We start from the raw sequence: 23,455 nt of genomic DNA on the forward strand, positions 1-23,455 counted from the left end.
ACACCGCCGGCATTGCGACCAGCAATCACCAGGACCGATATATATAAATACATCAGCTGTATGCTTATATAGCGCGCCGTCGTTTTTCGAATCATCATTGTTTTTAATTGCTGCCGATGCGTTGTGCATTTTTTCAACGACCCAGTCTACTACCTGCACATACACATACTTATTATACACACTGTTCTCTTTTGTAAGTGGTGTCCGCGAACTGTTGAATTTTTTTTCATGCGAATTTTTTTCACTCTGTATGGTACCACATTTTGCAGAAGTGCGACTGCCGGCGAAACAACTGAAACAATTCTCAACTACACGTCTTCATTTTATTGATGTGACATTGGATTTTTTTTCATCACGTCTCGTCGCTACTTTACACATGAATATAATAATATGGGTACTGGTAGAAGCCGCTCTCCGTTACCTAACACTGCAATTATTACGGTCTTAACAATACACGCGCTTAACAAATCGATTAACGACTAAGACGTTGACGACAGTTGCACTAAATATTAAAAGGATTTAAGAACTATAGTCCGTTTCAAAATGTATCATACTTCTGTAATCTATGTAAGCATTTATAGTTATACTTAACACACTTTAATTTTTTTTTAATTAAACAATGGCATGTTTGATTTTCAGACTACACCGCTGTTGTTGTTGGTCCAAAAATAACGAAAACAACAACCAACAACAATGATAAATAATAAATAAACTCTTGAATGTGTGTATGTGTGTTTGATACGTGTGCATGCTAGGGGAGAGAAATAGGCGCTACGACCGATTTCAATATACCAGCGGCACCGAAAAAAAAATAAAAATAAAACCCGAAAATAAAAAAGAAATAACCGTATGAACGCGGTGCATAATTTAGGGTAAACCCCGCACAACCGACACGCCACCGTCATCGTTTTGAGGGGCAGGACACACCATATATATACACTATACCGAGTAATAAAATATTTAAACCTCTGCAGGTACCTACGCATATACATACACAACTAACTTTCGGTGAATTGAATTAAAAACTTTGCATTGTCACGAAAAGTGTTAACTGAAAATATTATTACTAAATTGTAAGGAATAATAATATATAACGAAAATAGAATGACCGAACCATTGTTTTCAAAAAATATAAGCAATATATTATACGCTTATATAGGTACCAGGTATGTTATATTATTATGATGAGTATATAATTTCATATTTATCACGTTACCGCCTGAGCATTGATTATATTCGTTTAACCGAACGTATACAATTTAATGCAGATTACAGTGTGTTCTTGTACTATTTGTATACGATGACTGCCCTGGCTGCTGTTAAAAAGACATTACACGCGCGCGCGTAGACTCTTTAAACGTTTTTTTACTGCCGATGTTCCTACATATTATTATGTTGATGGTATTATATCGTGACGACCTCAGTTTATCGCTTTATTACTATCTATTTTGCACCGGGTTATGTACTTAATTAAATAATCGAGAGAAAATTGTATATTTTACATTTGGAACGCACACGATAAAAAATATGAGGCTACATTACGTTTATATACTTTATAGCTTATTACCTCTTCCTAAATATACCTTGTTGTATCATTACAAAACTATAATATAATATAATAAAATCATAAATTATAGTTTAAAAAAATAGAGTTGCGTTTCTAAAATCAATACAAGTGTCTTGTAAGTTATAATATATACACACCATTATAATATAATATTTAATGCCATACTGCTGCAATTAACGTTTCAGAATTTGAATTTAACGTCATTATAGAAATATCTCACTGCAACCCTTGATTAAATATTTTTTATAATTATTATATTGTGTGTGAGTGCATGAACGCGTGTGTATATGCATAAACATATACATAGTGTTGACATATTTAGCAGCTGTTGAATTTTTAAAAATATATACATCACTGTGGCCAGATAGCGTGTATGTCAGTCCTATACGATATATATGGTGTGCGTATAGAGTGTGTATATACAAAGTCTCGCCTTCGCTCGGTGTTCTTTTTTTGGCATCATCACACCCTTTTCACTAACTATTGGGGGCCTAAAACCGTATGTGTGTGTTATATATATTTTTCACATAATATATTTTCACACGACGACGATTGCATCAGTGTACGTCTCAAGGGCTGCTGTTAACCACATATGTTTCCTACATATTACTTACTGATGTTTCCATTCCTAAGATTGAACTCACAAAGTGTATGCGTGTTCAAACTAAAGTAGAAAAAAAATACCCATAACTTATTATCTGAATTAAAATTAGAATTCGGGTAACATAGTGTCTTTGTACTATGGATGTATAAGACTGTGAAACAAAAACACGACACGGATCCGAATAATTCAATTGTTAAGGGTATGATACAACTAAAATAGTAAAATGAATAGTGATGACGTGATTTTCATGAAAACTAAAAATTAACTGATAAATAAATAAAAAGTGACTTCGAGTAGATGGAACAATCACATACATAATACAAACGTCCACCTTTTTTATAGATTGTGAGAGAATAAAAATATAGTATCTATTAAAATGAATACTTTTTCTATACATTTTATATGAATAAATGTATCACTATTACCACATTTCATAGATAATTCATAACATTAAAAACAAAGTTTTTAACACTATTCAATTTCATCATATTCATTTGGTAATCCGTAAGGTATATGGAATAATATATATGTAGGTACTCATACTACATTCAAGTACTGATATTGAACTAGATTTTATTGAAAAAAAAAAATGAAATTAATTAATATTCCTGTATTAGGTATATGGTGAATTTTAAAAAATAAGCAGGTATTAACTCAAGTTAGCATAAAATCATCTTTGTGAACAGACTCGACGCCACATGCCGGTATACAGGTAGTGTTAAGAAAATATACGGCGTTAAAAATATGTTGATGTATTATTAAGGAATAGTTTACTAAAAACACGACGAACGGCGAAACCCTAGTTGTCCACGTCGAGCACATTCAGTTGACTTTAAGTTAATCGACCGGCAATGGCGATTAACCTAATCGGATTACAGCGGCGGCGACAGTGCATGCGGTATGTAGTGTGCGTGTGTCATGTCGGTGTGCTGGCCGGCGGGCTAGCTGACTGGCCGGACGGCGGCCGTGCTGCAGCTTGTGTGCCTCCTGCAGTCCATCATGTCGGGGCGTGCGGGCAGGGTTGGATTCGATGGTGACCGGGGAGAAACACAACGATATATACGCGATATACACGTCTAATTACGCGCGGGGGAAAATATACGCTAAGCGTCGCGCTCCCTTTTATCATTAACTATTGACAACATCTACAGCGGCGGCGGCGGCGGCAGCACGACGAGCAATTGAGCAAAGTGAAAAACACCACCGTCTGGCTACAAATCCTATTATGTGTGTGTGTATCGGGGTGGATAGACGTGCGCATTTATTATTATTATTTCACTATACCTCCCCGTCCCAGGACCCGATGTACATTATCTAATTAGGTATACTAACACTGCAGACAACGTTCATCGCCGCATTAGATTACACTAGAGCTTTTTGAAACTGTATATCATTATTATCATACATTGTAGGTATTTTATTATTATTGCTAGGTATTATTATCACCGGGAAGTGAGAACGTTTTATCGGGCTAAAAATACGCGTAGTGTAATTAATATTTCAGCACGAATGTATGCACGTTTTATTAACAAGTATACACCGACCTATGGCAATTACACTATATAATAATTATAGGTATAACGAGTTAAATATTTGGTGGTTTAATATTAATAAACTCCTAAAAAGTGAAGCAGCATTAAAAGTTGGTAAATAGTAGATTTTGAGTTATTTTTCTAGGCATACACAAAAGCGTTTGTTTAACATTTTTACCAAAAAGTAATATCGTATCATTTTTTTACCGGTAATTGGATAGGTATAATAATTAATTGTTGAAAGCAAAAAGGGACATGAACTAGAAATATAATCGCTTTGATATTGATTTAGTTGTGTTATAATTGATTAAATTTGAAACTTTGGGTACAGTATTTAGTAGATACACATACATAATATTATATAAGTACATAACGACATTACAATATTTTTGCCACTACGACTACTTTTCTCAAAAATTTCATTTGTGGGACAGCGATGTCAAAGTAATTGAAATTAATAGAATTATATTTAGTGGTGATGGCGATATAATGAAATAATTCACTGACAACGAGGAATAAAAGCAGCCAGAGCGCGCAGTCACTCAAACGAAAAAAAAATGACACAAGTTGAGTAGGGCGCACATATAACGAAATTACTCCAATATAACAACCACCCTACTAGAGATTCATTTGTCCAAAGTTGGGGTACGGAGATTATCATATTACACAATTCCGTGCCATTACCTTTAAGTTATAAATACTTAAAAACGCATTGGTTAACGCGCGGTTCGTCTCCGCCGCAGTAGTATGAAACGTACAGCAACCGTCAATAACTGGATGTCGCTCACGATTTTATTAAATCAAATCTAAAATTACTGTACGCGCTGAAATATAATATTATATTATAGCAAAAATCAGATTCGATTACAAAACTCTCCACGACGGTCCACTGAAACCTGCTGCACGACACCACGCCGGGTTTGAGCAATCGGTAAGAACTTATAAAAGTTCCAACGTTTATGCACCTGGACGACCGTCGGTCGTCGGCGGTATTTCTAGTGAGTAAAAAATAAACCTATACAGCCGAATTCATTACTACATTATAATATCATCGTCGTTGATACTTGAACGGACGCATTTCGTCAACAAACCGCCTCCCAGTCAAGTGCCGTAACAGACACTACTTGAATAAACCGTGATGATCGCGATAACCCGCGTACGTGTTTATCATCGTGTACACACACTCACACACACACACACACACACACACTTATACATTTTATGTGCTTTATAAGATATTATATAATATATACGGCGGTGGGCCGCTGATTTATCTGTACATTAATGCGAGATGAAAATATACGATGTCACATTGTGGCTCATCTCGGAATACACGAGCACGCGCAGCGTTAGTATGGAGCGTTCGTTGGCATTCGGTTTCACGGAAATATCTCCTCTCTAGTCCGTAGTGTCTATGGGTTGTGTTCGTTCATTTGGCGGTTCAAAAACCCAAATAGCCATGTCCCGCCGCCGCCGCCACCCCGCGCACATGTACGACGGATGAATATATAAATAGCGTCCCGTGTGTCTTTGTCTAAAAACTAACTATAGTCATACGCGAGTAGGTTCATACTCAAGGCGCGCAAAATAATGTGTATATACTCGTACACACAACACTATGATATAATATCATGCAGCTGGTGATATAATTATAAAAATATATATTATATACTATACGAGTATCCGGAATAATTTTTCGAAAAAAAAATTAATATCCACGAGAAAATGTAAAATAGCTATGCATAGTATACATATACATTTATATGGTAAAAAGATGTTTTCGAAAGAAAAAAATAGTTTTAGAATTTTTTATACTATGTCTAAACACGTAAGGTTACGACTTCATAACCAGTTCCGACGGAATGGGATTTATGAATTAGAATATAATATTTATAATCGGCTGATATAATATGTAGGTATATTATATATTATAGTTTATGTTTTTTTCTGTTTAACATAATGTATGATTTAAATTCGGTGAGCCATGTATAATTTATTATCTATTTGAAAATATTCTCGGATTTCATATCAATACTGCAAAAGACAAAAGCCCTACGTCGATCAGCCACGGTAAAACTCTAGCCCTTTTTAATAACAATTTCGTTACAATAATATAATACCCACGACATTGAGATCCTACCCACGACGCCGGCGTTTTTGTATGCCCGTGTAAACTAGTCTGACGATTGCGAACCAGAAAGGCGGCAGAGAGAAAACACAATGATGTACCACGTGTGTAAGCCGAATAATAATAATAAAAAAAAACCGATTTCCCCCTGTCGACGTCGTCATTATTACTATTATTGTAGTAGTGCAGCAGTAGTATACCCTCGTCGGTTTGACGAAGGGCGAAGGGGCGCGAAGGGGATGGATATATACGCGTATGTACGGTGTGACGGCGGCGGTGGTGGTGTGAATGATGGTCGCCCGTCGAATTGACACCAATTACCAGCAGCAGCAGTAAAAACCCATCTCCTGCGCCACCACTGACGACGAAGAGTTTTTCGCTCGCACCCCAAAAAAAAAAAAACGTATACACCCTAGTGGAAGGGGGACGCGGACGGGGGCCTCTGCCGGTATAATACACGTAGTGCGTATATAATACAGAAGCCACGGCCGCACCCGGTGTGTATACATATACATATATACCGGTGGTGTTACAATGCTCTCAAACGCGCTCGAATTCTCAACTTTTTTTTATATTATTATTATTATTCAGTTTCACGCGCAACCCTGCACCCTCCTAACCCACCCTCTGGCGTGCATGTGTAAGTGTATATGCCTATTATTGTATTTGTTATAACCCAGTGACTATACGTGTATATGTGCGTGTGTGCATGTGTGAGCGCGGTGGTCCCCCTATATATACGTGAATATATATAGTAATAGTAACACATCGGTCCTCCCAACAACGAAAACGTGGCGGTTCTACATATACCGTGCAGTGACACGAAGAGAACGCGGCGGCGACGGCTGCATATAATATTATTACATATATTATGTATACGTGTTAATACGCGTTAAACATTGTCGCCAATACCGACAAGAAAATAACAAGCGGCGAAATCAGTTTTACTATTTATATACGTGTTTGCCGCATTCGAGTGCATAATCATTGCAAAGTTACATGTTTATATTTCTAATCATTTATAAACTAAGTCCTGAGAATCCTAAAAACATATCTATATAGATCCAACACCCACCATCGACAGCAGTTGTAGTAGTTGATGCAATGACGGCGGTTTTGACATGAGTGAAATACTTTTTTACTCTCAAAACGGGTACGTGTAGTACCGTATATTATACCTATTATACTATTATCAGCCAATTATTAATTTATGTACTCACAACGTCTGGCGTACTCGCCCCATCTGTGTGCGATGTTGAATCCGCGTTACTACGGCCGTCGTTGTTGCCGTTCGTAGCGCCCCCTAAACCGCCCAAGCCACCAAGTTCAGACATGGACTTTCCACCACCTCCAGCTGCTGCTGCGGACGCTGACGACGACGAATCCCGTTCGTCGATTACGAGATCAATTGGCATTTTTCCCTTCAAACAACTGATGTAACGATGACAAAAGTTGTCACACAGTTCATGAACCTGTAAGAAAAAAAATAATATTTTTAAACGTATACCTTTATTAATACTATATAGTACAATATATAAATACGTACATCTTTTATTATTATTATTATTATTATTATTATTATTATTCACAAGTACGTGTACCGTTATCGTAATAATATTTCGCACGATATTGCGACAGCGACCAGGCACACACACGCACACATATGTATACGTGACGAAGGGCCGTTAGTTACGGAGGATTATGAAGAATTTTCCAAAAAAAAAAAAAATAAGAAACACATGTGTGTGATGGTGTAGTGTTACCACGGCCGTTGCAGATCGGTCACATTTCATGGTTAGACCACACCGTCATATATAAGACGGGTAACATTATTATGTTATAATAATATATATAAATAGGTATAGTGAATACGTTACACGTATGTACAAAAAAAATAATAATAAAATAGTAGAGTATCGTCATTATCGGTGCAAAAACCTTAAAAATATTTATCATAGAATTCATTGTCGTTTTTTTTTTTTAAACTGAAATCATATGTACGATGTACCAACCATAGTAGATTTTTTTTAAACACTCATAAATTATAGTTGCGCCTACTCTAATTTATTATACATTATATGTTCGTATTTATTCTAATTAAATACTTACTTTTTCTAACTCCAATAGATGAAACCGTAACACCTGAATCGCTTGCACCATCTGTAAAAAAAGACATATTTAATGATTTATTAGTCGTTAAACATTTTTTTTTACACTTATAATAAATCACGCCCAGTAGAAACACTAGTTATACGTAATAGTAGTAGTTATTAGTAGCAATATATAGTACCTATAATAGTCGTAATAGTAGAAGTTATAGACTGTGTATATAGACGACATATTATAGAGGTAGTGTAAGTAACTAGTATTAGTTGTAGTAATATAGTAATAATACATAAGTGTCTAATAAATAGTTTTAAAATTTGATGACGATTTTAAATTAATTTCTTAATTGTTATAACTTATTTCACTATTTAGCACGATAACAAGAATGACTAGTTTTTTCTACATTATAACACATTATAATACAACTAATTTGTATACATAAAATATTTATACATAAGGTACTAAATATTAATTAACAATTTTTATTTATTTTTTTGTAAATATTAAACCATCACTATCTGTATATAGGTAGTGATGACGAGCATGGATTCATAGGTATATAAGACCTGTCGTATGGTGTAACACACACACACACTACCAACAAGAGACTATAATTCATATCGCCGTCGCTGCTGCCGTCCTCCTCCTTACTACTCTTGTTACAAATTGAAACGTTATTTTTGATTTATATGTAGTGTACGTCATGTTGGTCGTTTTTTATTTAATCCGCGATTATATCGACGCGTGGTTTGGCGGTCGGTAGTTATAATTAATTAACGTGATCGTCGATTCCCGCGTGTTGAAGATTTTTAACGCTTTTGACTGATGCTTGTGTGCGTATTGTTAGTAATTAAATTATATACCCATTTATAAAAATGTTTATGAAAATAATAAAAAATTATACGATATACAAGTGTTTAACTCTATATGGTAGTGGGAACGAGGTCAAACAATTAAAACAGATTTGCATTAAACGGTTTTGATTGGGTATTATTTGTTAAAATATTTATCTAAAAATATATTATTTATCATAGGTACACCTATATAATATATATAGTAGAAATACGCAATACAAGAATTTGTAACAATTACGATAAACTAGAATACTAGATAATAAAATGTAGTAATCGCTATATTTATGAGAAATTAAAAAATATAATAATCCGACAAGTGTTTACGAAACAAATCTATTAGTACTATTACAGTAATAAACAAATGAACAAAAAAAACAAACATTAGTATGGTTATACCAACATGTTACAAACAATGGTTAATGAATTTAAATTATTAATGCGAGATGATTTATTCATTGAAAAAATATAATAAATAATAATATAATCATAATTAAAACGTGTACGCATGTCATTCTCATTTCGATTCAAATGCGAGAAAAATCAAGAGAAGAAACCCATATATATACTACATGTTTCTGTATGTATATAAGTTAATATATATATGTTCACCAGACTCCCATTGTCCAGGTAAACCGGTTTACTATCGCTGCCACATATTTTTTAATTATAAGCTATTTGTGAGCACCGCCGCCGCTTTGCCCTTTGGGACTCTCATGAGTTGGAGACCATATTTTATTTTATTTTTATATTTATTAATATTATACAGTGTATTAAAAAACGTGAAAATGGCGGCGGGCAATCATAATAATGCAGTGGAAAAAGAAATTGACGGAAAAACTATAATAACGTACCTACTTATACGATATTATATATGAGTATTGTATAGTAAGTATATTAAGTACAACACGACGCTGTTGGTCTAAAATTAAAAACTCTATTAATAATACGTTTAATTGATCGAATGCCAACAAAATGATGATGGTACATTTATAATAACGAACCGTAGCCAACAACTATACACTATACAACTACTAACCGTAGCGTGTGTGTGTGTGATTTTATATTATAAGCATCGTGCACCGGAGGGATATACATAATATTATTTCGTTTCGTTTCATTTTTTTTTCGCTTCTTGGAAAGAGAGACGGCGAACACCTTCCACGAATTCGACACACCCTCTACAGGTCGGTCCGTCGACTATAGCTGTTACAATATACGTACCCTCGTCGTCGGCGGCGGCGACGACGACGACGACGACGACGACAACGGCGCGGACGACGCGGACGGCGCGGACGACGTATGGTGTTGGAATGTGTAAAAATGTGGAAGAAAAAAACACACACACACGAGCGCGCGACACACACACTAACTCAGAGAGGCCAACAACACATAAGGTCAACAGGATTCCATTTTCCACTCTTCTGCGTTGTGCTATAGCGATGATGATGATGGCGCATATGTTGTGTGCTGCTTTTATATAAGTAGTTGTCCCCCGCAGAGAAACATAATATATGTGTATAAGATATTTAGTGTATATATATATATTTAATAATAATTATAATTATATATATATATTATGTGTAATATAAATTTACACACGGGAGAAATATTTATATATTATATTAATATCGCGTTATTTGTTACGTTGTCTTTGGCCGTCGTCGTTATTTTTTTTTTTTAAATTTCGTGTCGTATGAGAAATATCGCCGTTGTCCGTTCTTTTTTCATGTAACTGCAAAGATACGAGTAAACGATACCGCCACAACATCCTGTTTAAGTAGTATTTTCACGGATCACGATGTCACAATAATCACGGTCCAACAGTTCTCTGGCCCGTAGTATTCATTATATACATGTACTACTCTATATATATTGGCACCTTCAGTAATTGTTATAGTTTCTGGTCAGTTAGGTTTCTGTTTTGGTGCTGGTTTTAGACACCACCGTGTACGCCACTACAATTTCCTAATTTTTAGCACCATCATATAGGATAGCTACACCATCCATAATGTCTTCCATCTCGCCTTAACGTCATTATTTTTAATGCGCTATATAATATTATAATCATTGATGGCAGCGTCGACGGTGCAGGTAATACTCAATTTCCTTCTAGTTTATAGTTACGCCTCATTGCAATTGATCTTTATTTTTTCATCGCTAAATTGATCACTACGGGGTTTTTGTGAAATTAAATAATAGTAATAAGACTATACGTCTGTATAATATATTATAGTGGAGAACGCGACACGCGTTTTCCCTCTTTCTTGGATCGCAGTAAGCCGACAGAGATGAAGAACGTTAACGAGCTGTATTTGTTATATACTTATAGATATATACTTATATACACGCATTGTACTAACTCCAATATATTGTTCACTTGACCGTGCAAACGAGACGGCAGGGACAAACACAATAATATAGAAGCAGTAGCCAGTATAGGTTTAAGTACATTATATATATATATACTAATATTTCCAGCAATCACACTTATATATATATATGTATTGTGTAAGTAAAAAGACCAGATCTCCATCCAATGTTAAATTTCTTAAAAAAATCTTAATGACCACAAAACACGATACATTTTATTGTATCAATATAGTACTATTTTTACTGAGTTAATTGTATTGAATTCGTATTCAATATTTTAATTGTTAAAATCATTTTGATATTTATTGACAAATAATTATTGATACAATAAAATTGATTGTGTGGGGCATTTTACAACTGCGCTGCTAGGTGGCTAGGTAGTCAGTAAGTACTATACATTTAAAATATGATATATGAATTTAAATCGTAAAAATAATATTATTTTGTCCTTACCAATGAGTCGACTTCAGCATCAGCCATATAGAACGGTTTCTCTTGACGTATCTAAAACAAAATACCATAAAATGATATTAATTTTCATATATTAAAACAATTTAATATTCGTATAATATTAAGATTATGATTCGTTTTTGCAGTAATTTTTCTGAAAGTAGGTGGTATTCGAATATAATATATTGTTAACGGTGCCGCCGCTGTCACACATTGGTTATTTTATGGATTAGTTGTTAAAAAGAACAGCAGGTAATATAAGGCTCGACCGTAAGTCGTTTTTCAAATTTATTTCATGATTTTTTTTTCTCGCATTTTTCGATTTAGCCGTAGCAATAAGCAACAACAATGTAACTGCGCGGATACGATTTTGTAGTCAGCCTTCCAGCCGGTCGGTTGGTCGGCGGGCGAGCGCGGGACGTGGTGGCAGTGGTTTTACGATGCAATTAAACCCGTCGTGGCCGCGGCCGTTGTTGGGGCGCGCGCGCATATTTTTCGCGTCTGTCTATAAATATACATATATATATACGTATATGTACACACACACATCCACAAAAAATATTAAATATGTAGGTGTGTGAGTGCGCGCGCCGACGTGCGTATAGACAGCTTAGTGCTTACATGCGTAATCTTCGTTTTTTATTTTATTTTATTATGTTTGTCATATTTTTTATTGTTTAATATTATAATAAAAAGCGAGTATTTAGAATTCTTTAACATATTTCAATGAGACAGCGGATGAACTTGAGTAATTAATTAACATAATAATATATTTAAAATAATCACGATATGTATATATTATATTATATATTTATATAGGAAGGTATATAGTATATATTGCTATATAATGATCCTAACTATATTACTACATGTAATATACTGCTGCATAGTGATTAGGCTAATGAAATGGATCTATAAATCTTATAATAATAATAATGAAATAAGTATAAGTATAAAACCGGGGTGTTTAAGTAGCAATAACAATAAAAATAATAACACTACAGGGGTAGAAATAGCAGCATGCGACTGCCGCGTTTACGAGCCGTTTACATTTAGATGCATGGCTACCGCAATAGCAATGAACCTGTGAGACGTCATTTTTTTTTTATTAACGATGTTTATTTCAACAGATTAATTTTAGAATAATAATTTAATGAGATCATTTTTAACGAAATCTACCATCAAAATATAATTGTTTAAATTATATAAAACGAATTTATTCAGATTATTGTAACATAAAAATATTCAAAAAATTTAATGAATTGTAATTGTTATTTTAATTAATGAATTGTTATATTATAATGTATAATGTAACGTCCTAGCCTAAAAATATACACATTAGTTTCTTTTTTATGAATTAATCAGGTGCATCATATTATATAACAGATTTTTAATCATATTTAAAACATATATTTTGTTTTGCTTCATAAATTATTATTACATACAGCAAGTCTGCAATGCTAATAAAATATCTGAAAAGCCTTTTTTTAATACCAATTTGTAGATTATAAATGTATTTTAATATTATAACAAGCATCCTCATACTCAAGTTAACAAAGTAATAATTTTGTTTAACACATAATATTAACAATATGTATATTTAAATTATATTGTAATAGAACTGTGAAGTTTGAAGGACGTGAATACAAAATAAATCTATGAAACTTAAGTTTGGGTTATTTTCATCATTATATAATTACTAATTTCTTTAATAACGCCAATGAATTGCAAATAATATTCTCATAACACTATACAAAATTTATTTTTACACAAAAATAACTTAATTTTAATCGCTTGAAGCTTTAATTACTTTTTTTTAAACAATAATTCATTGTTGTTATACCCTACGCCTGTAAGCGACAAAGTATATACTATAACACCGCGGTACATGGACTAATTTAATTTAAAAAAACTGAAAATCTTGAGAAATATGAACAAAAAAATACGTAATAAGTACTTTTACTATATTTCTTATTATTATTATCATTTTTTTAACGTTGTATAATATCACCAACCTTTAAATACATTTTAATACATTGTACACTAAATATATTATATATATTATATTATATTACACTCTTTCTCAATAAAGACTGTTGTTGTCCCGCAACGACCGTGGGACGTTGTGAAGAAATATGTTAAGGTGGTCTAATGGATTTTTTCTCTGATACGGTACACACAATGTACCTTTGGTTTTTTTTTATCCCCAGGATCTTATTATATTACTACAGCATAAAAAAACTCAAAGATATACGACAACTACAGCATTAACGACGTAAAGTAATAAAAAAAAAACCCATAGTATTATTGGCGAAAACGATGAAAACTAAAATACACAATAGGAATATGTGCATACGTGACAGTCAATATTATAAAAAGATAGTTTTTTTCCTCAGAAGCTGAATTTAAATTTAAATATTAATAACAATAAAATTATCTAAGTAGTATAATCCTAAGAAAATTCTAATTAATTATATTCTAATTGAGTGCACAATTTAAATATAATTAATATATTAAATATATTATAATATAAAAGTAGATATTAAACACCGTTCATTTTACAACAGTCTATAAAAACTTATGGCAGTAAATAAAAATTCAAAACGTCTGAAGATGGCTTAATATGTTTATTAAAAAACAAAAACAGCATTAACAGCATACTACAAATATGGATAGACGATGAACAATGATCACTACTACTAAAAAAAATATATAATATAATGATTATCGATATCGTTATTATTTATAGTATTTATACGTGTATTTACAGTCGTCATCGTATGCGTATATAAATATAATTTAGTTGAGATGTATGATTTTTTTTTTCATCGTTCTTTGGCTTGAATTCATAACTGAGAATATTATATTGTTGCTGAAGAGATGCAATACACGGGTTATATTGATTTTTTTTATTAGTAATAACCAGTTTCTAATGTACAAGTACAACTAAAACCACATTTTACACAAATGCACTTTTTAGTTTTTTTTATGAAAAGTACCACAAACCCTAATCGTTTTTAAGCGTATAATATAAGTGTTATATTATTTTATTATTATACCTACTTCGTGTTTCCTCGTACTCTCTTAGACGCAATTATGAAGCCTAAATAAATGATATATTATAATAGTTATTAACTTTAAGTATAAAACTTTAATTTTACCACTACAGAATTGTTACCTAAATTAAAAATATTTTTTGGATTATGTAGTTTATAGTTGAAACGATTACATGAATTCAGTAATTACTTTTCAAAAAATTATTAGGTAAGTATTATTAGAAAATGAATTGAGATTTTGTTCTCTGGTGGTAATCTATATTATTATTTATAAAAAATAGTATTAATGGGTTTTATAGAACTAAATATCCGCGAACTATTTCATTATTTTTTACAAAGTGGTCAATAAACCCAGGTTTTTATAAACGTTGAATATAAACATATTATACTATATTAATGGCTTTTAAAAAATTATTATAATAGGAACAGGTTAAAAATACGAAATAAATGTATTAATTAACATCGTAGTTGTTCATTATATACAATTAATTATAAATAGAAATTAATACATAATAATGGAATATTATTTATTATATATATATATATATGATAATATTATTACATACGATAAGATGTTAAATATCTATAAAAATATTAAATTTTGATATTTTATTGTTGCAGAAACTGAGTTCACCGACATCACTTACTCGACCGTATTTTATATAGGCATGTTATTTTGTCACGTTTTAAATAATGTAACGTTGTATACCTATCGATTATCGAATATATGTATTAATTTATTATTATTACTCGAATTCGTTAAAATAATTATTCATCCTATGTACTGTAGAAAATTATGAGATAACTAATACAATTTTACAGAGATTAACGCCCATTTGAAAATAATAGTTTAAATATTTTCATAATATCTGCTTTGTCTGCAGCAACGATAACGGTGAACGCCCTATTATAATTCGGACAAACGTGCCATCAGGATTTTTAAACGAAACCATCGTCGATCAATAGAAATAGTAAAAATAGTAAAAAAAAAATTAACTTATTTTTTTAGATAACATAATATATTATTACATTATTATATTATGTTATACTAAATATGACGTCCTGTTTTCTGTATATACCTACATACAAAACAGCCTCTACCACAGATCAGACCATTACTGCCTACAACTACTACTACTATTACTACTACTACTACTACTACTACTACTACTATGGTGTGAACGCATACAACTATTTTCACTCGCACTAATACACACGCACGCGTGCGCGCGCGTGACTGTAGCAGCACGTAAAAAAGTACTGAATAAGCTAGTGAGTAGCAGTGGCGGCGGCGGTGGCCAAGCTATGAGTGTGGTGGCCTCGCTTTAATTATCATATGATTTAATGTATATTTGTGTGTGTGTGTTGCTGCAGCCGACGATTCGGCTTTACGGGACACTGGTGTGATGGGTTCCCGTTTTACACGCGGCGCAATATATATACATAACTAAATACAAAATTGCACGATATTATTATTTTAATGCACAATTCGATCGTGATCGATTTCTTACACATTTTATAAGTCGAAGAAGATCCCAATAATTGGTTCTTAAAACAAGAAGTGTACCTCTATAACACGAATAAGTTATACCACCGCCACACTGCACCGACTGCGTAAAAATGTAGGTTAAGGTTAAAGCGGTAAACTCGAATATAGCACCAATGTGTACGATATATACTGTACAGAAACGATTTGGAAAGAAGATCGTGTGTTATAAATTATAATATACGCACGCGACTGTATTTAAAACTCGATAATAATATGTTTATATATATTGTGTACACGCCGAAGACAGACAGAATACTGGTGTGATATAATTTATATAAACAAATGAGCCTGCAAGTGAGCAACAGCGATTTAGTCGATTTAAACTGAAGTCATTTTTTTTTCAACACAACCCCAAAACTAATATGCTGTACATTATTATTTTTAGGTCAAAGAATCTGACGCATCCCTACGTGTTTTTAATGTATACAATAAGTCACATATTCAATATATATAATATATATTCGACACGCACAGTATACCTAATCCGATTAACTCAGCATTCGTGTGAGTACGACAACGACGTCGACCTCCCAAAAAGACGATAGAAGCACAAAAAAAAAAGAACTAAACATAGGGAGAATTCATGGACCCAACCCTAAACCTGGGTAGTGAAAGAAAAGAACATGAATGCATCTGCACAGCGGGCAACAACAATCAGCCAGCCACAAGGTAAAAAGAACATTATATATATACATTATATATACATAAAAAGGGAAAGAGAATTTGTATGCCACCTTAACATACCTGAATACTCAGAAAAACGTGAAGAAGAATCGAAATACTATTGTATAGGTAGTACAATAATATTCAACATTTTAGGTAAAATATATTTATACATTTTTAAAGATAAATAACAGCAGTTTAAAATATTTGTGGAGTAATTTTAAATAGTTATTCATTTATAACACAAGAAAACCAAAAAAAATAATTGCAATTTTGAAGAGAATACTTTAGCAGAGAATTATTGAATTTGCATTATTTATTCGAATACCGATCATACAGATTATTAATTGAACAAATAAAAACGAAATACTATTATATTATTATAATAAACTTTATATACACACTATTAAATTAATATATATATTATTTACAATTAAGAAAAAAAGTTATTTTCATAAACAATTTGTTAGATGAATGAAAACTACATACAGAAACAACAGTGGATAGTGGTGAATATGGAGGTAATAAATAACATCGTTAATCGTTCTACAAAGTAAGTGGCTGGGAAGAGGTAGACTAAACAAGGTATCTTCTACAACCATGCTGACGGTTATCTAATGGTGTATAGAAGAATGTTTAAACTAAGATTATATTACTGTATTTAAAATGAATATTTTAAAAGATTGCGTTTTTGAAGCGTAATAAATTTTTATTTTTATTGTACATAATAAACGTATTATAATTATGATAAAAATGATTAAAAATACCTATTCAAAATCTAAAAAAAAGCTAACAAAAGGTATTTTTATAACAGTTCAAAAAAAAAATCGAATATTTATAATTCTTAATACCTACTCATATTCACTTAGATAGTGTAGTTGATTATCAACTTTTGATTTTTGGAATGCATCCACTAAAACTAAAATACGCTTGCGTGTTGTTCTAAAAATAATTATATTTATATATATATATATATAGATAGATAGATATACATATACACTTATATATTGTGTCTTATAAACATTGATGAAAGGTTGCATAACTTTGATAAGTACCAACTAGAATTTGTTTATACGTATAATGTATACTAGGTATGACAATGTATAAGTTAGTTTTTTAAACAATTGGTTTTTTGAGAAATAGTTATTAAAACTGTAATATTTATAAATTAAAAGGTACCAAATAATATAGATTTAAACACCAACAACTATTTTGAAGAAACAACATTGTTAATCCCTCTCCCACCAAAGTGTGTATTTTACAAAATATGGGCAATGAGAAGATTTTGATATTTGTTTCAGTATAGAGAACAGATAATCTGAGATTGTTAGAACGTACAAGTATTGAGTTCAAGTTTATGGCACGGTAAATAAATAGACGGCTCTTGGGAATAAATATAATACTCAGTTTAAAGTACTAGTATAAAAATATTTTTAAAAAAAAACATTTATGTAAGTAATGATAATAATAATAGTAATAATAATAATAGCAGTTAAGACAAGTTTATACGTCATCTCCTTTTTAAAATCACCAACGACATTATTATTATCGTTATTATTATAAAAAAAAAATATAAGTATAATATATAAACAACATTCCGAGCAACAACGTCAGTCGAACCTCTATGTTATTTTTTTTTATTATATAAATTATTTTTATTAATATTGTTATTATTGTATTTGTCTAATTTTTCAACTGAACACGGTGCACGACAAAAATTAGAAATTTTTTAAGTTTTAATTTATAATTAAATAATTTAAAATTAAAATCAGTGTTCTACTACAATCATTATAACAACATGCATGCGCAACGTGCAAACATTATTTAAAACAGTTTTTACAATCATTATTTTAATCGAGTAGAAATCATAATAACAATAAAATATGAAACTAGTCGAACGCACCTATCCACATTAAGTATATAATATTATATTTAGGGGTTGTCTTCCATCGCAACACTTTCGCGGTATATCGTCACGCGCCACTATAATATACCTACTACCGTTAACTCCCGGGTATCCGCCCTAAACGAAGCGAGTGTGTCGTCGTGTTTTTGTAATATCTATAATTATACGGGCAGTAGTGCTATAACATAGCCCTACTATAAAATTACACACACACACACACACATATACACACGGTCATACGCAATCACGTAACGCGGCAATCACTACCGCTAAACGACGCGACCGGCCCATTTTTTTTTGTCAGAACATAGTCTTCTCACTAAATGGTACGCGCGCGAGCCTCGTAAAACGTGTGCAATTTACTATATGCGCCAAAATAGCCCAAGGGTCCCACACCACATACATGCTACACACACACACACACACACACACATATATATATTGGCCGGACGTTCTTCCCTCGAATTACCTCCTCCTATGTATAACACAACACCTCAGTAGCCTCAAAAACACAATACAAATTATTTCTGGAGGGTTGTAAATAATAAGTACACGACGGCGGTGGGCCCCGATAACGCGTATAAACTACGCATCGGTAAATTGTTTGTTTTTATTTCGTTTTTTTTTCGAACGCCACAAATATACTATACCTATAGGTCTATATTAGAGTTTAATAGTAAATAGAGTGCATCGTATGGTGTGTGGGACACGTAAACTCGGACGACCCCGCGTTAATCGAAATCGTGTGCCACGTAGGTGGTGTAGGTACAAAAGGGAGGCTAGGGAGGAATCAATCAATCAATAATATTTTAAAAATGTGGTATACTAGGTAGGCAACGCGTTTTTCGAAAAATGACGACCGGCGAGCACCATTCTATATCATTTTATTATACTCATAAAGAAATAAATAATTCGAAAACAGAACGATGTCGCGACACTGCAGCTATTTATATATATTAAAAAGGCAGCATTTCTTTCCAAACGGCCGTGATATCGTGTACACCACCTGCGGCTGCAGTACGCAGCTCGAGGAGAGCTTAAAATCTTAAAATGCTACACGCGCACTTATAATATTATAGAATTAAAATATTACCTGTTTGGAAAACACGGCGATGTCTTCGTTGAAGGACTCGGACGAGCACACGTCACCGCCCGCTACGCCTGGATCCCGGGGCGTGCACGTGGCAAGTTCGCATTTTTCAAATATTAATGCCAGAAGCGGGAACAGCGGGTGCCTAAAAAGGGGACGGTAAAAAAGAACACACGACAATTAATACACAATGGTTAATGTTTGGTAAATAAGAAAATATTAATGTGAGTGCGGTGGTATTGTGTGTTGTTATATTAATTATTATACCAATAATATACGGCAGGTACACTTTAATGTACCTACGCGGTCGCATTATCGCCGCACTATATATTTTATACACAAACGGAGGCGGTCAAGAATAACAATAAAGGTGTACCCGGTGTGTGTATAATAATATAGCGAACACGAAATATTTGATTTAAATTAACGTTAAACACGCGAATATCACGACAATGTAAAAATATAAAAGTAAAAAAGGAAACCGTTTCGATGACGTACGAGCTAGAGACCATGATACCTGTATGTATAAAGTAGAAGCGAAACGGAATTCGATATACTACTTACACCGAATGGATATAGAAAACGATTCTAGGTTGAGCGTATATCATGTAATTATTAATTTATTACCTAATGATATACGTCCCAATTTTATTTCACGTTGTCGCGTCGAAAAAATAATAAAAAGTACATACATGTTAAGAGCGGATTTGTTGTAAACGACATGCGCATGATTTCCGAGCGAAAAATAAATCATAATAACTATATTCAATCGATTGCCGTACGACGACAATAATTTTAATAAAATGTTGTGCAAGCGTCGTGAAACATAAAATACTCAGACGGATTAAAAGAATAATATTATTAGGTACCTGCAGCAGGCCAGCGGGATATATTAGCAGCGGTGAGTTCATGTTATTCAAACACCTTATGATACATTAAAATATGATATAATTATGATACGTAGGTACGCAGTCTGTAAACACGCGAACAAGAGATATTAGTCAGTACTCGGTAGTAAAAAAACGTTGGACGAAAAATAAAAACCGACAATTATTATTCCGCGTTTATTAGCGGCGTACTATCGAGACACCGAGACGCAGCGAAACCCGATCGTGTTCACAAAGGAGCTGGACTGCGCGTTGGAGGGAAAATGATAAAATGCTCCGGTCGTGGTTTACGCAAGGAGATTCCGTGCGTTTCGAAAACGAAACAGAAACATGCGATCAGCCACAGAAGACGTGATATCATATGCCGCGACCGATGTTTGTAAAGCGTGTGGTCCGCCGCGGTGTTCGCAATTTTCTTTTTATTCGCTCGATTAAAAATTGTAAATATTATGTTGGGGTAAAACGATTTCGCGAGTAATTATTAATAACCGCCGAATCACACGCGGTGAACCAGTTGGATGTTTTCAACTGTTTGGTATATTATAATATTATTGTGGTAACAAGCACGGACCACGATGGTATTGCCGGTACAGCACATTAACGGCGGTATCGCGATGGTTTACGCGACGCAGGTTTACTGTGCGGACTCCTGAAAAACTTTCTCACACACAACACTCTCACCGGCTACCACCACATAATACCAGTGACTTACCCGTAAATCGAATCCTTGTCGCGTTTCTGTGCTTCGGGCACCACCACGGACGCACCACCGGATGTGTGATTGTTGGCGGGCGTACCACCGCCGGCGGCCGGCGATACATGGTTCGGCGGTGTGGCGGCCGCTGCGGCCGCGGCCGCCGAATGGAACATGGCCGACACAGGGTGTTGCTGTTGCTGCTGTTGTTGCTGCTGCTGTTGCTGGAGGTGCGCCGCTTGCTGTTGCTGATGGTGGTGGTGGTGCTGTGCGGCAGCGGCCGCGGCAGCCGCTGCTGCCGCTGCGGCCATGTTTTGGAGGCCCCGATGGGCGAGATGCTGTTGCTGTTGGTGTTGGTCGTACATGCCACCGGTGCCGGCAAGTCCAAGACCGCCGGGCACTCCGCCGCCGGGCACTACGCCCGGAGGCACTACGCCGTTGCCGGCTGCGGCCGCAGCGGCCGCTCCGACTACCGCGTCCATGTACTGTTGCTGCTGTTGCTGTTGGTGTATACCCGGTTCGTCGTACTGCAAAACCGAAAATAAACGCGCACACACAAACAACACAAACGTTTTAATAAGGTACGGTAATGATGGTATAATAATAATAATTATAGGTAGGTAGGTAGGTAGGTAGGTATTATAGGTATAACGACGGGCAGTAATAATAATAATGTGTACAACATTGTACAGAGCTACAATAGATAATCATTATTATTATTATTATTATTATTGTTGTTGTTGTTGTTGTTGTTGTTTTTATTGTTTGTTAAGTATTATTCATTGCAACACAAACTCAAATGTAATAGTTAGATTTAATACATAAAAATAATTTTTGTAATGTTTGCTCTTAGAAAAAAAAAACAATGATCGATATACCCGTAATGAATAAACAAATGTTTTAAGCTACCATATATATTTATTACTTATGAACATAAAGGCACCTATAGGCTACTTTAAAATCTAAACTCACTACACTAATTAATTATATTACATTAAATATATTATTGTGTTTACGAGGGGGCGTATTAAAAGTACCAGACCAAATTAATGTAAATGGCACAGTATTTTGTGTATTTTAAAAGTAAAACATGTTTAGTGATTTTTGTTTTACATTTTTCTAATTTATAGGTAGGTGCAATTCATTTATTATTTTATGTGAACCTAAGGAGTTCATGCATAATTGTAAAGTAATGATTTATAAAATATTCACACGTTTTAAAGGAAAAAAATCGCATAACAGTTTGTATTTTTCATAACACCATATGTTTTGAAAGTATACGCCTCACCCGATATAACATTATATTATGATATTATACATGGAAATGTTTAACATCATGTCGTAATGGTATTATGACAATCAGTTTTTTAATAATGATTTGACAATAAAAGTATGCATTACAATAAAGATAAAAGTAATTACAAGACATGTGATATTATATTTCAGATTTCTATCGTATTCGAGTTCGTTATAAAATACTGGAGTATGACACTCAAAATTATTTATAAAATAAGAAACATGTATAAACATATTAATAGAGATTATACCTATATTATTATGGATCTTTTCATTTTGTTGAGCTATTAAAATTATCGTAGATACATGAAACATTTAAATATTATTCATGCTTTATTATGAGAATCAATTTGTCTATTTTTATTATCAAAAAAATACTGCAATAACATGTTTATATTGAACATGTACAGACGGATCAAATTATTCCTCGCTAATAATGTGTGATGTGTATTCCTGAATAAAAATATTTGTTGTGAAATGTTGTAAAAATAATATTACCCAATGATTGTTCATAAAAATATGTTACAAGATATAAAATAATAATAACTTTAATCTTAGAATATGGATTATCGTATAAGTATTAAATTAGTATAAAATAAATCTGATTTATTTGTATATTATAATCTTGGTAGTTGGTTTATAAAAACAATTATATTAAGAAATAATATATTTTTTCAGGATTCAATTGTTTATTATTATTTTG

General features: G+C 33.1%; 1 protein-coding gene across 2 annotated transcripts in view; it reads right to left on the reverse strand.

Moving 5' to 3' along the window:
* LOC111034366 (homeobox protein homothorax-like) overlaps nt 1–23,455 on the reverse strand; it is a 92,880-nt gene that overhangs the window by 63,988 nt on the left and 5,437 nt on the right. For both annotated transcript variants that reach the window (XM_022315549.1, XM_022315548.1), the window contains exons 2-6: nt 21,475–21,983; nt 19,879–20,020; nt 11,615–11,665; nt 7,941–7,991; nt 7,052–7,303 (exon numbers count right to left, since the gene is read on the reverse strand). In XM_022315549.1, the coding sequence (XP_022171241.1) occupies nt 7,052–7,303; nt 7,941–7,991; nt 11,615–11,665; nt 19,879–20,020; nt 21,475–21,983 (1,005 nt within the window). The remainder of the gene's footprint in view (nt 1–7,051; nt 7,304–7,940; nt 7,992–11,614; nt 11,666–19,878; nt 20,021–21,474; nt 21,984–23,455) is intronic.

Source organism: Myzus persicae, unplaced genomic scaffold, assembly GCF_001856785.1.
Source record: "Myzus persicae strain clone G006 unplaced genomic scaffold, MPER_G0061.0, whole genome shotgun sequence".
Classification (NCBI taxonomy): domain Eukaryota; kingdom Metazoa; phylum Arthropoda; class Insecta; order Hemiptera; family Aphididae; genus Myzus; species Myzus persicae.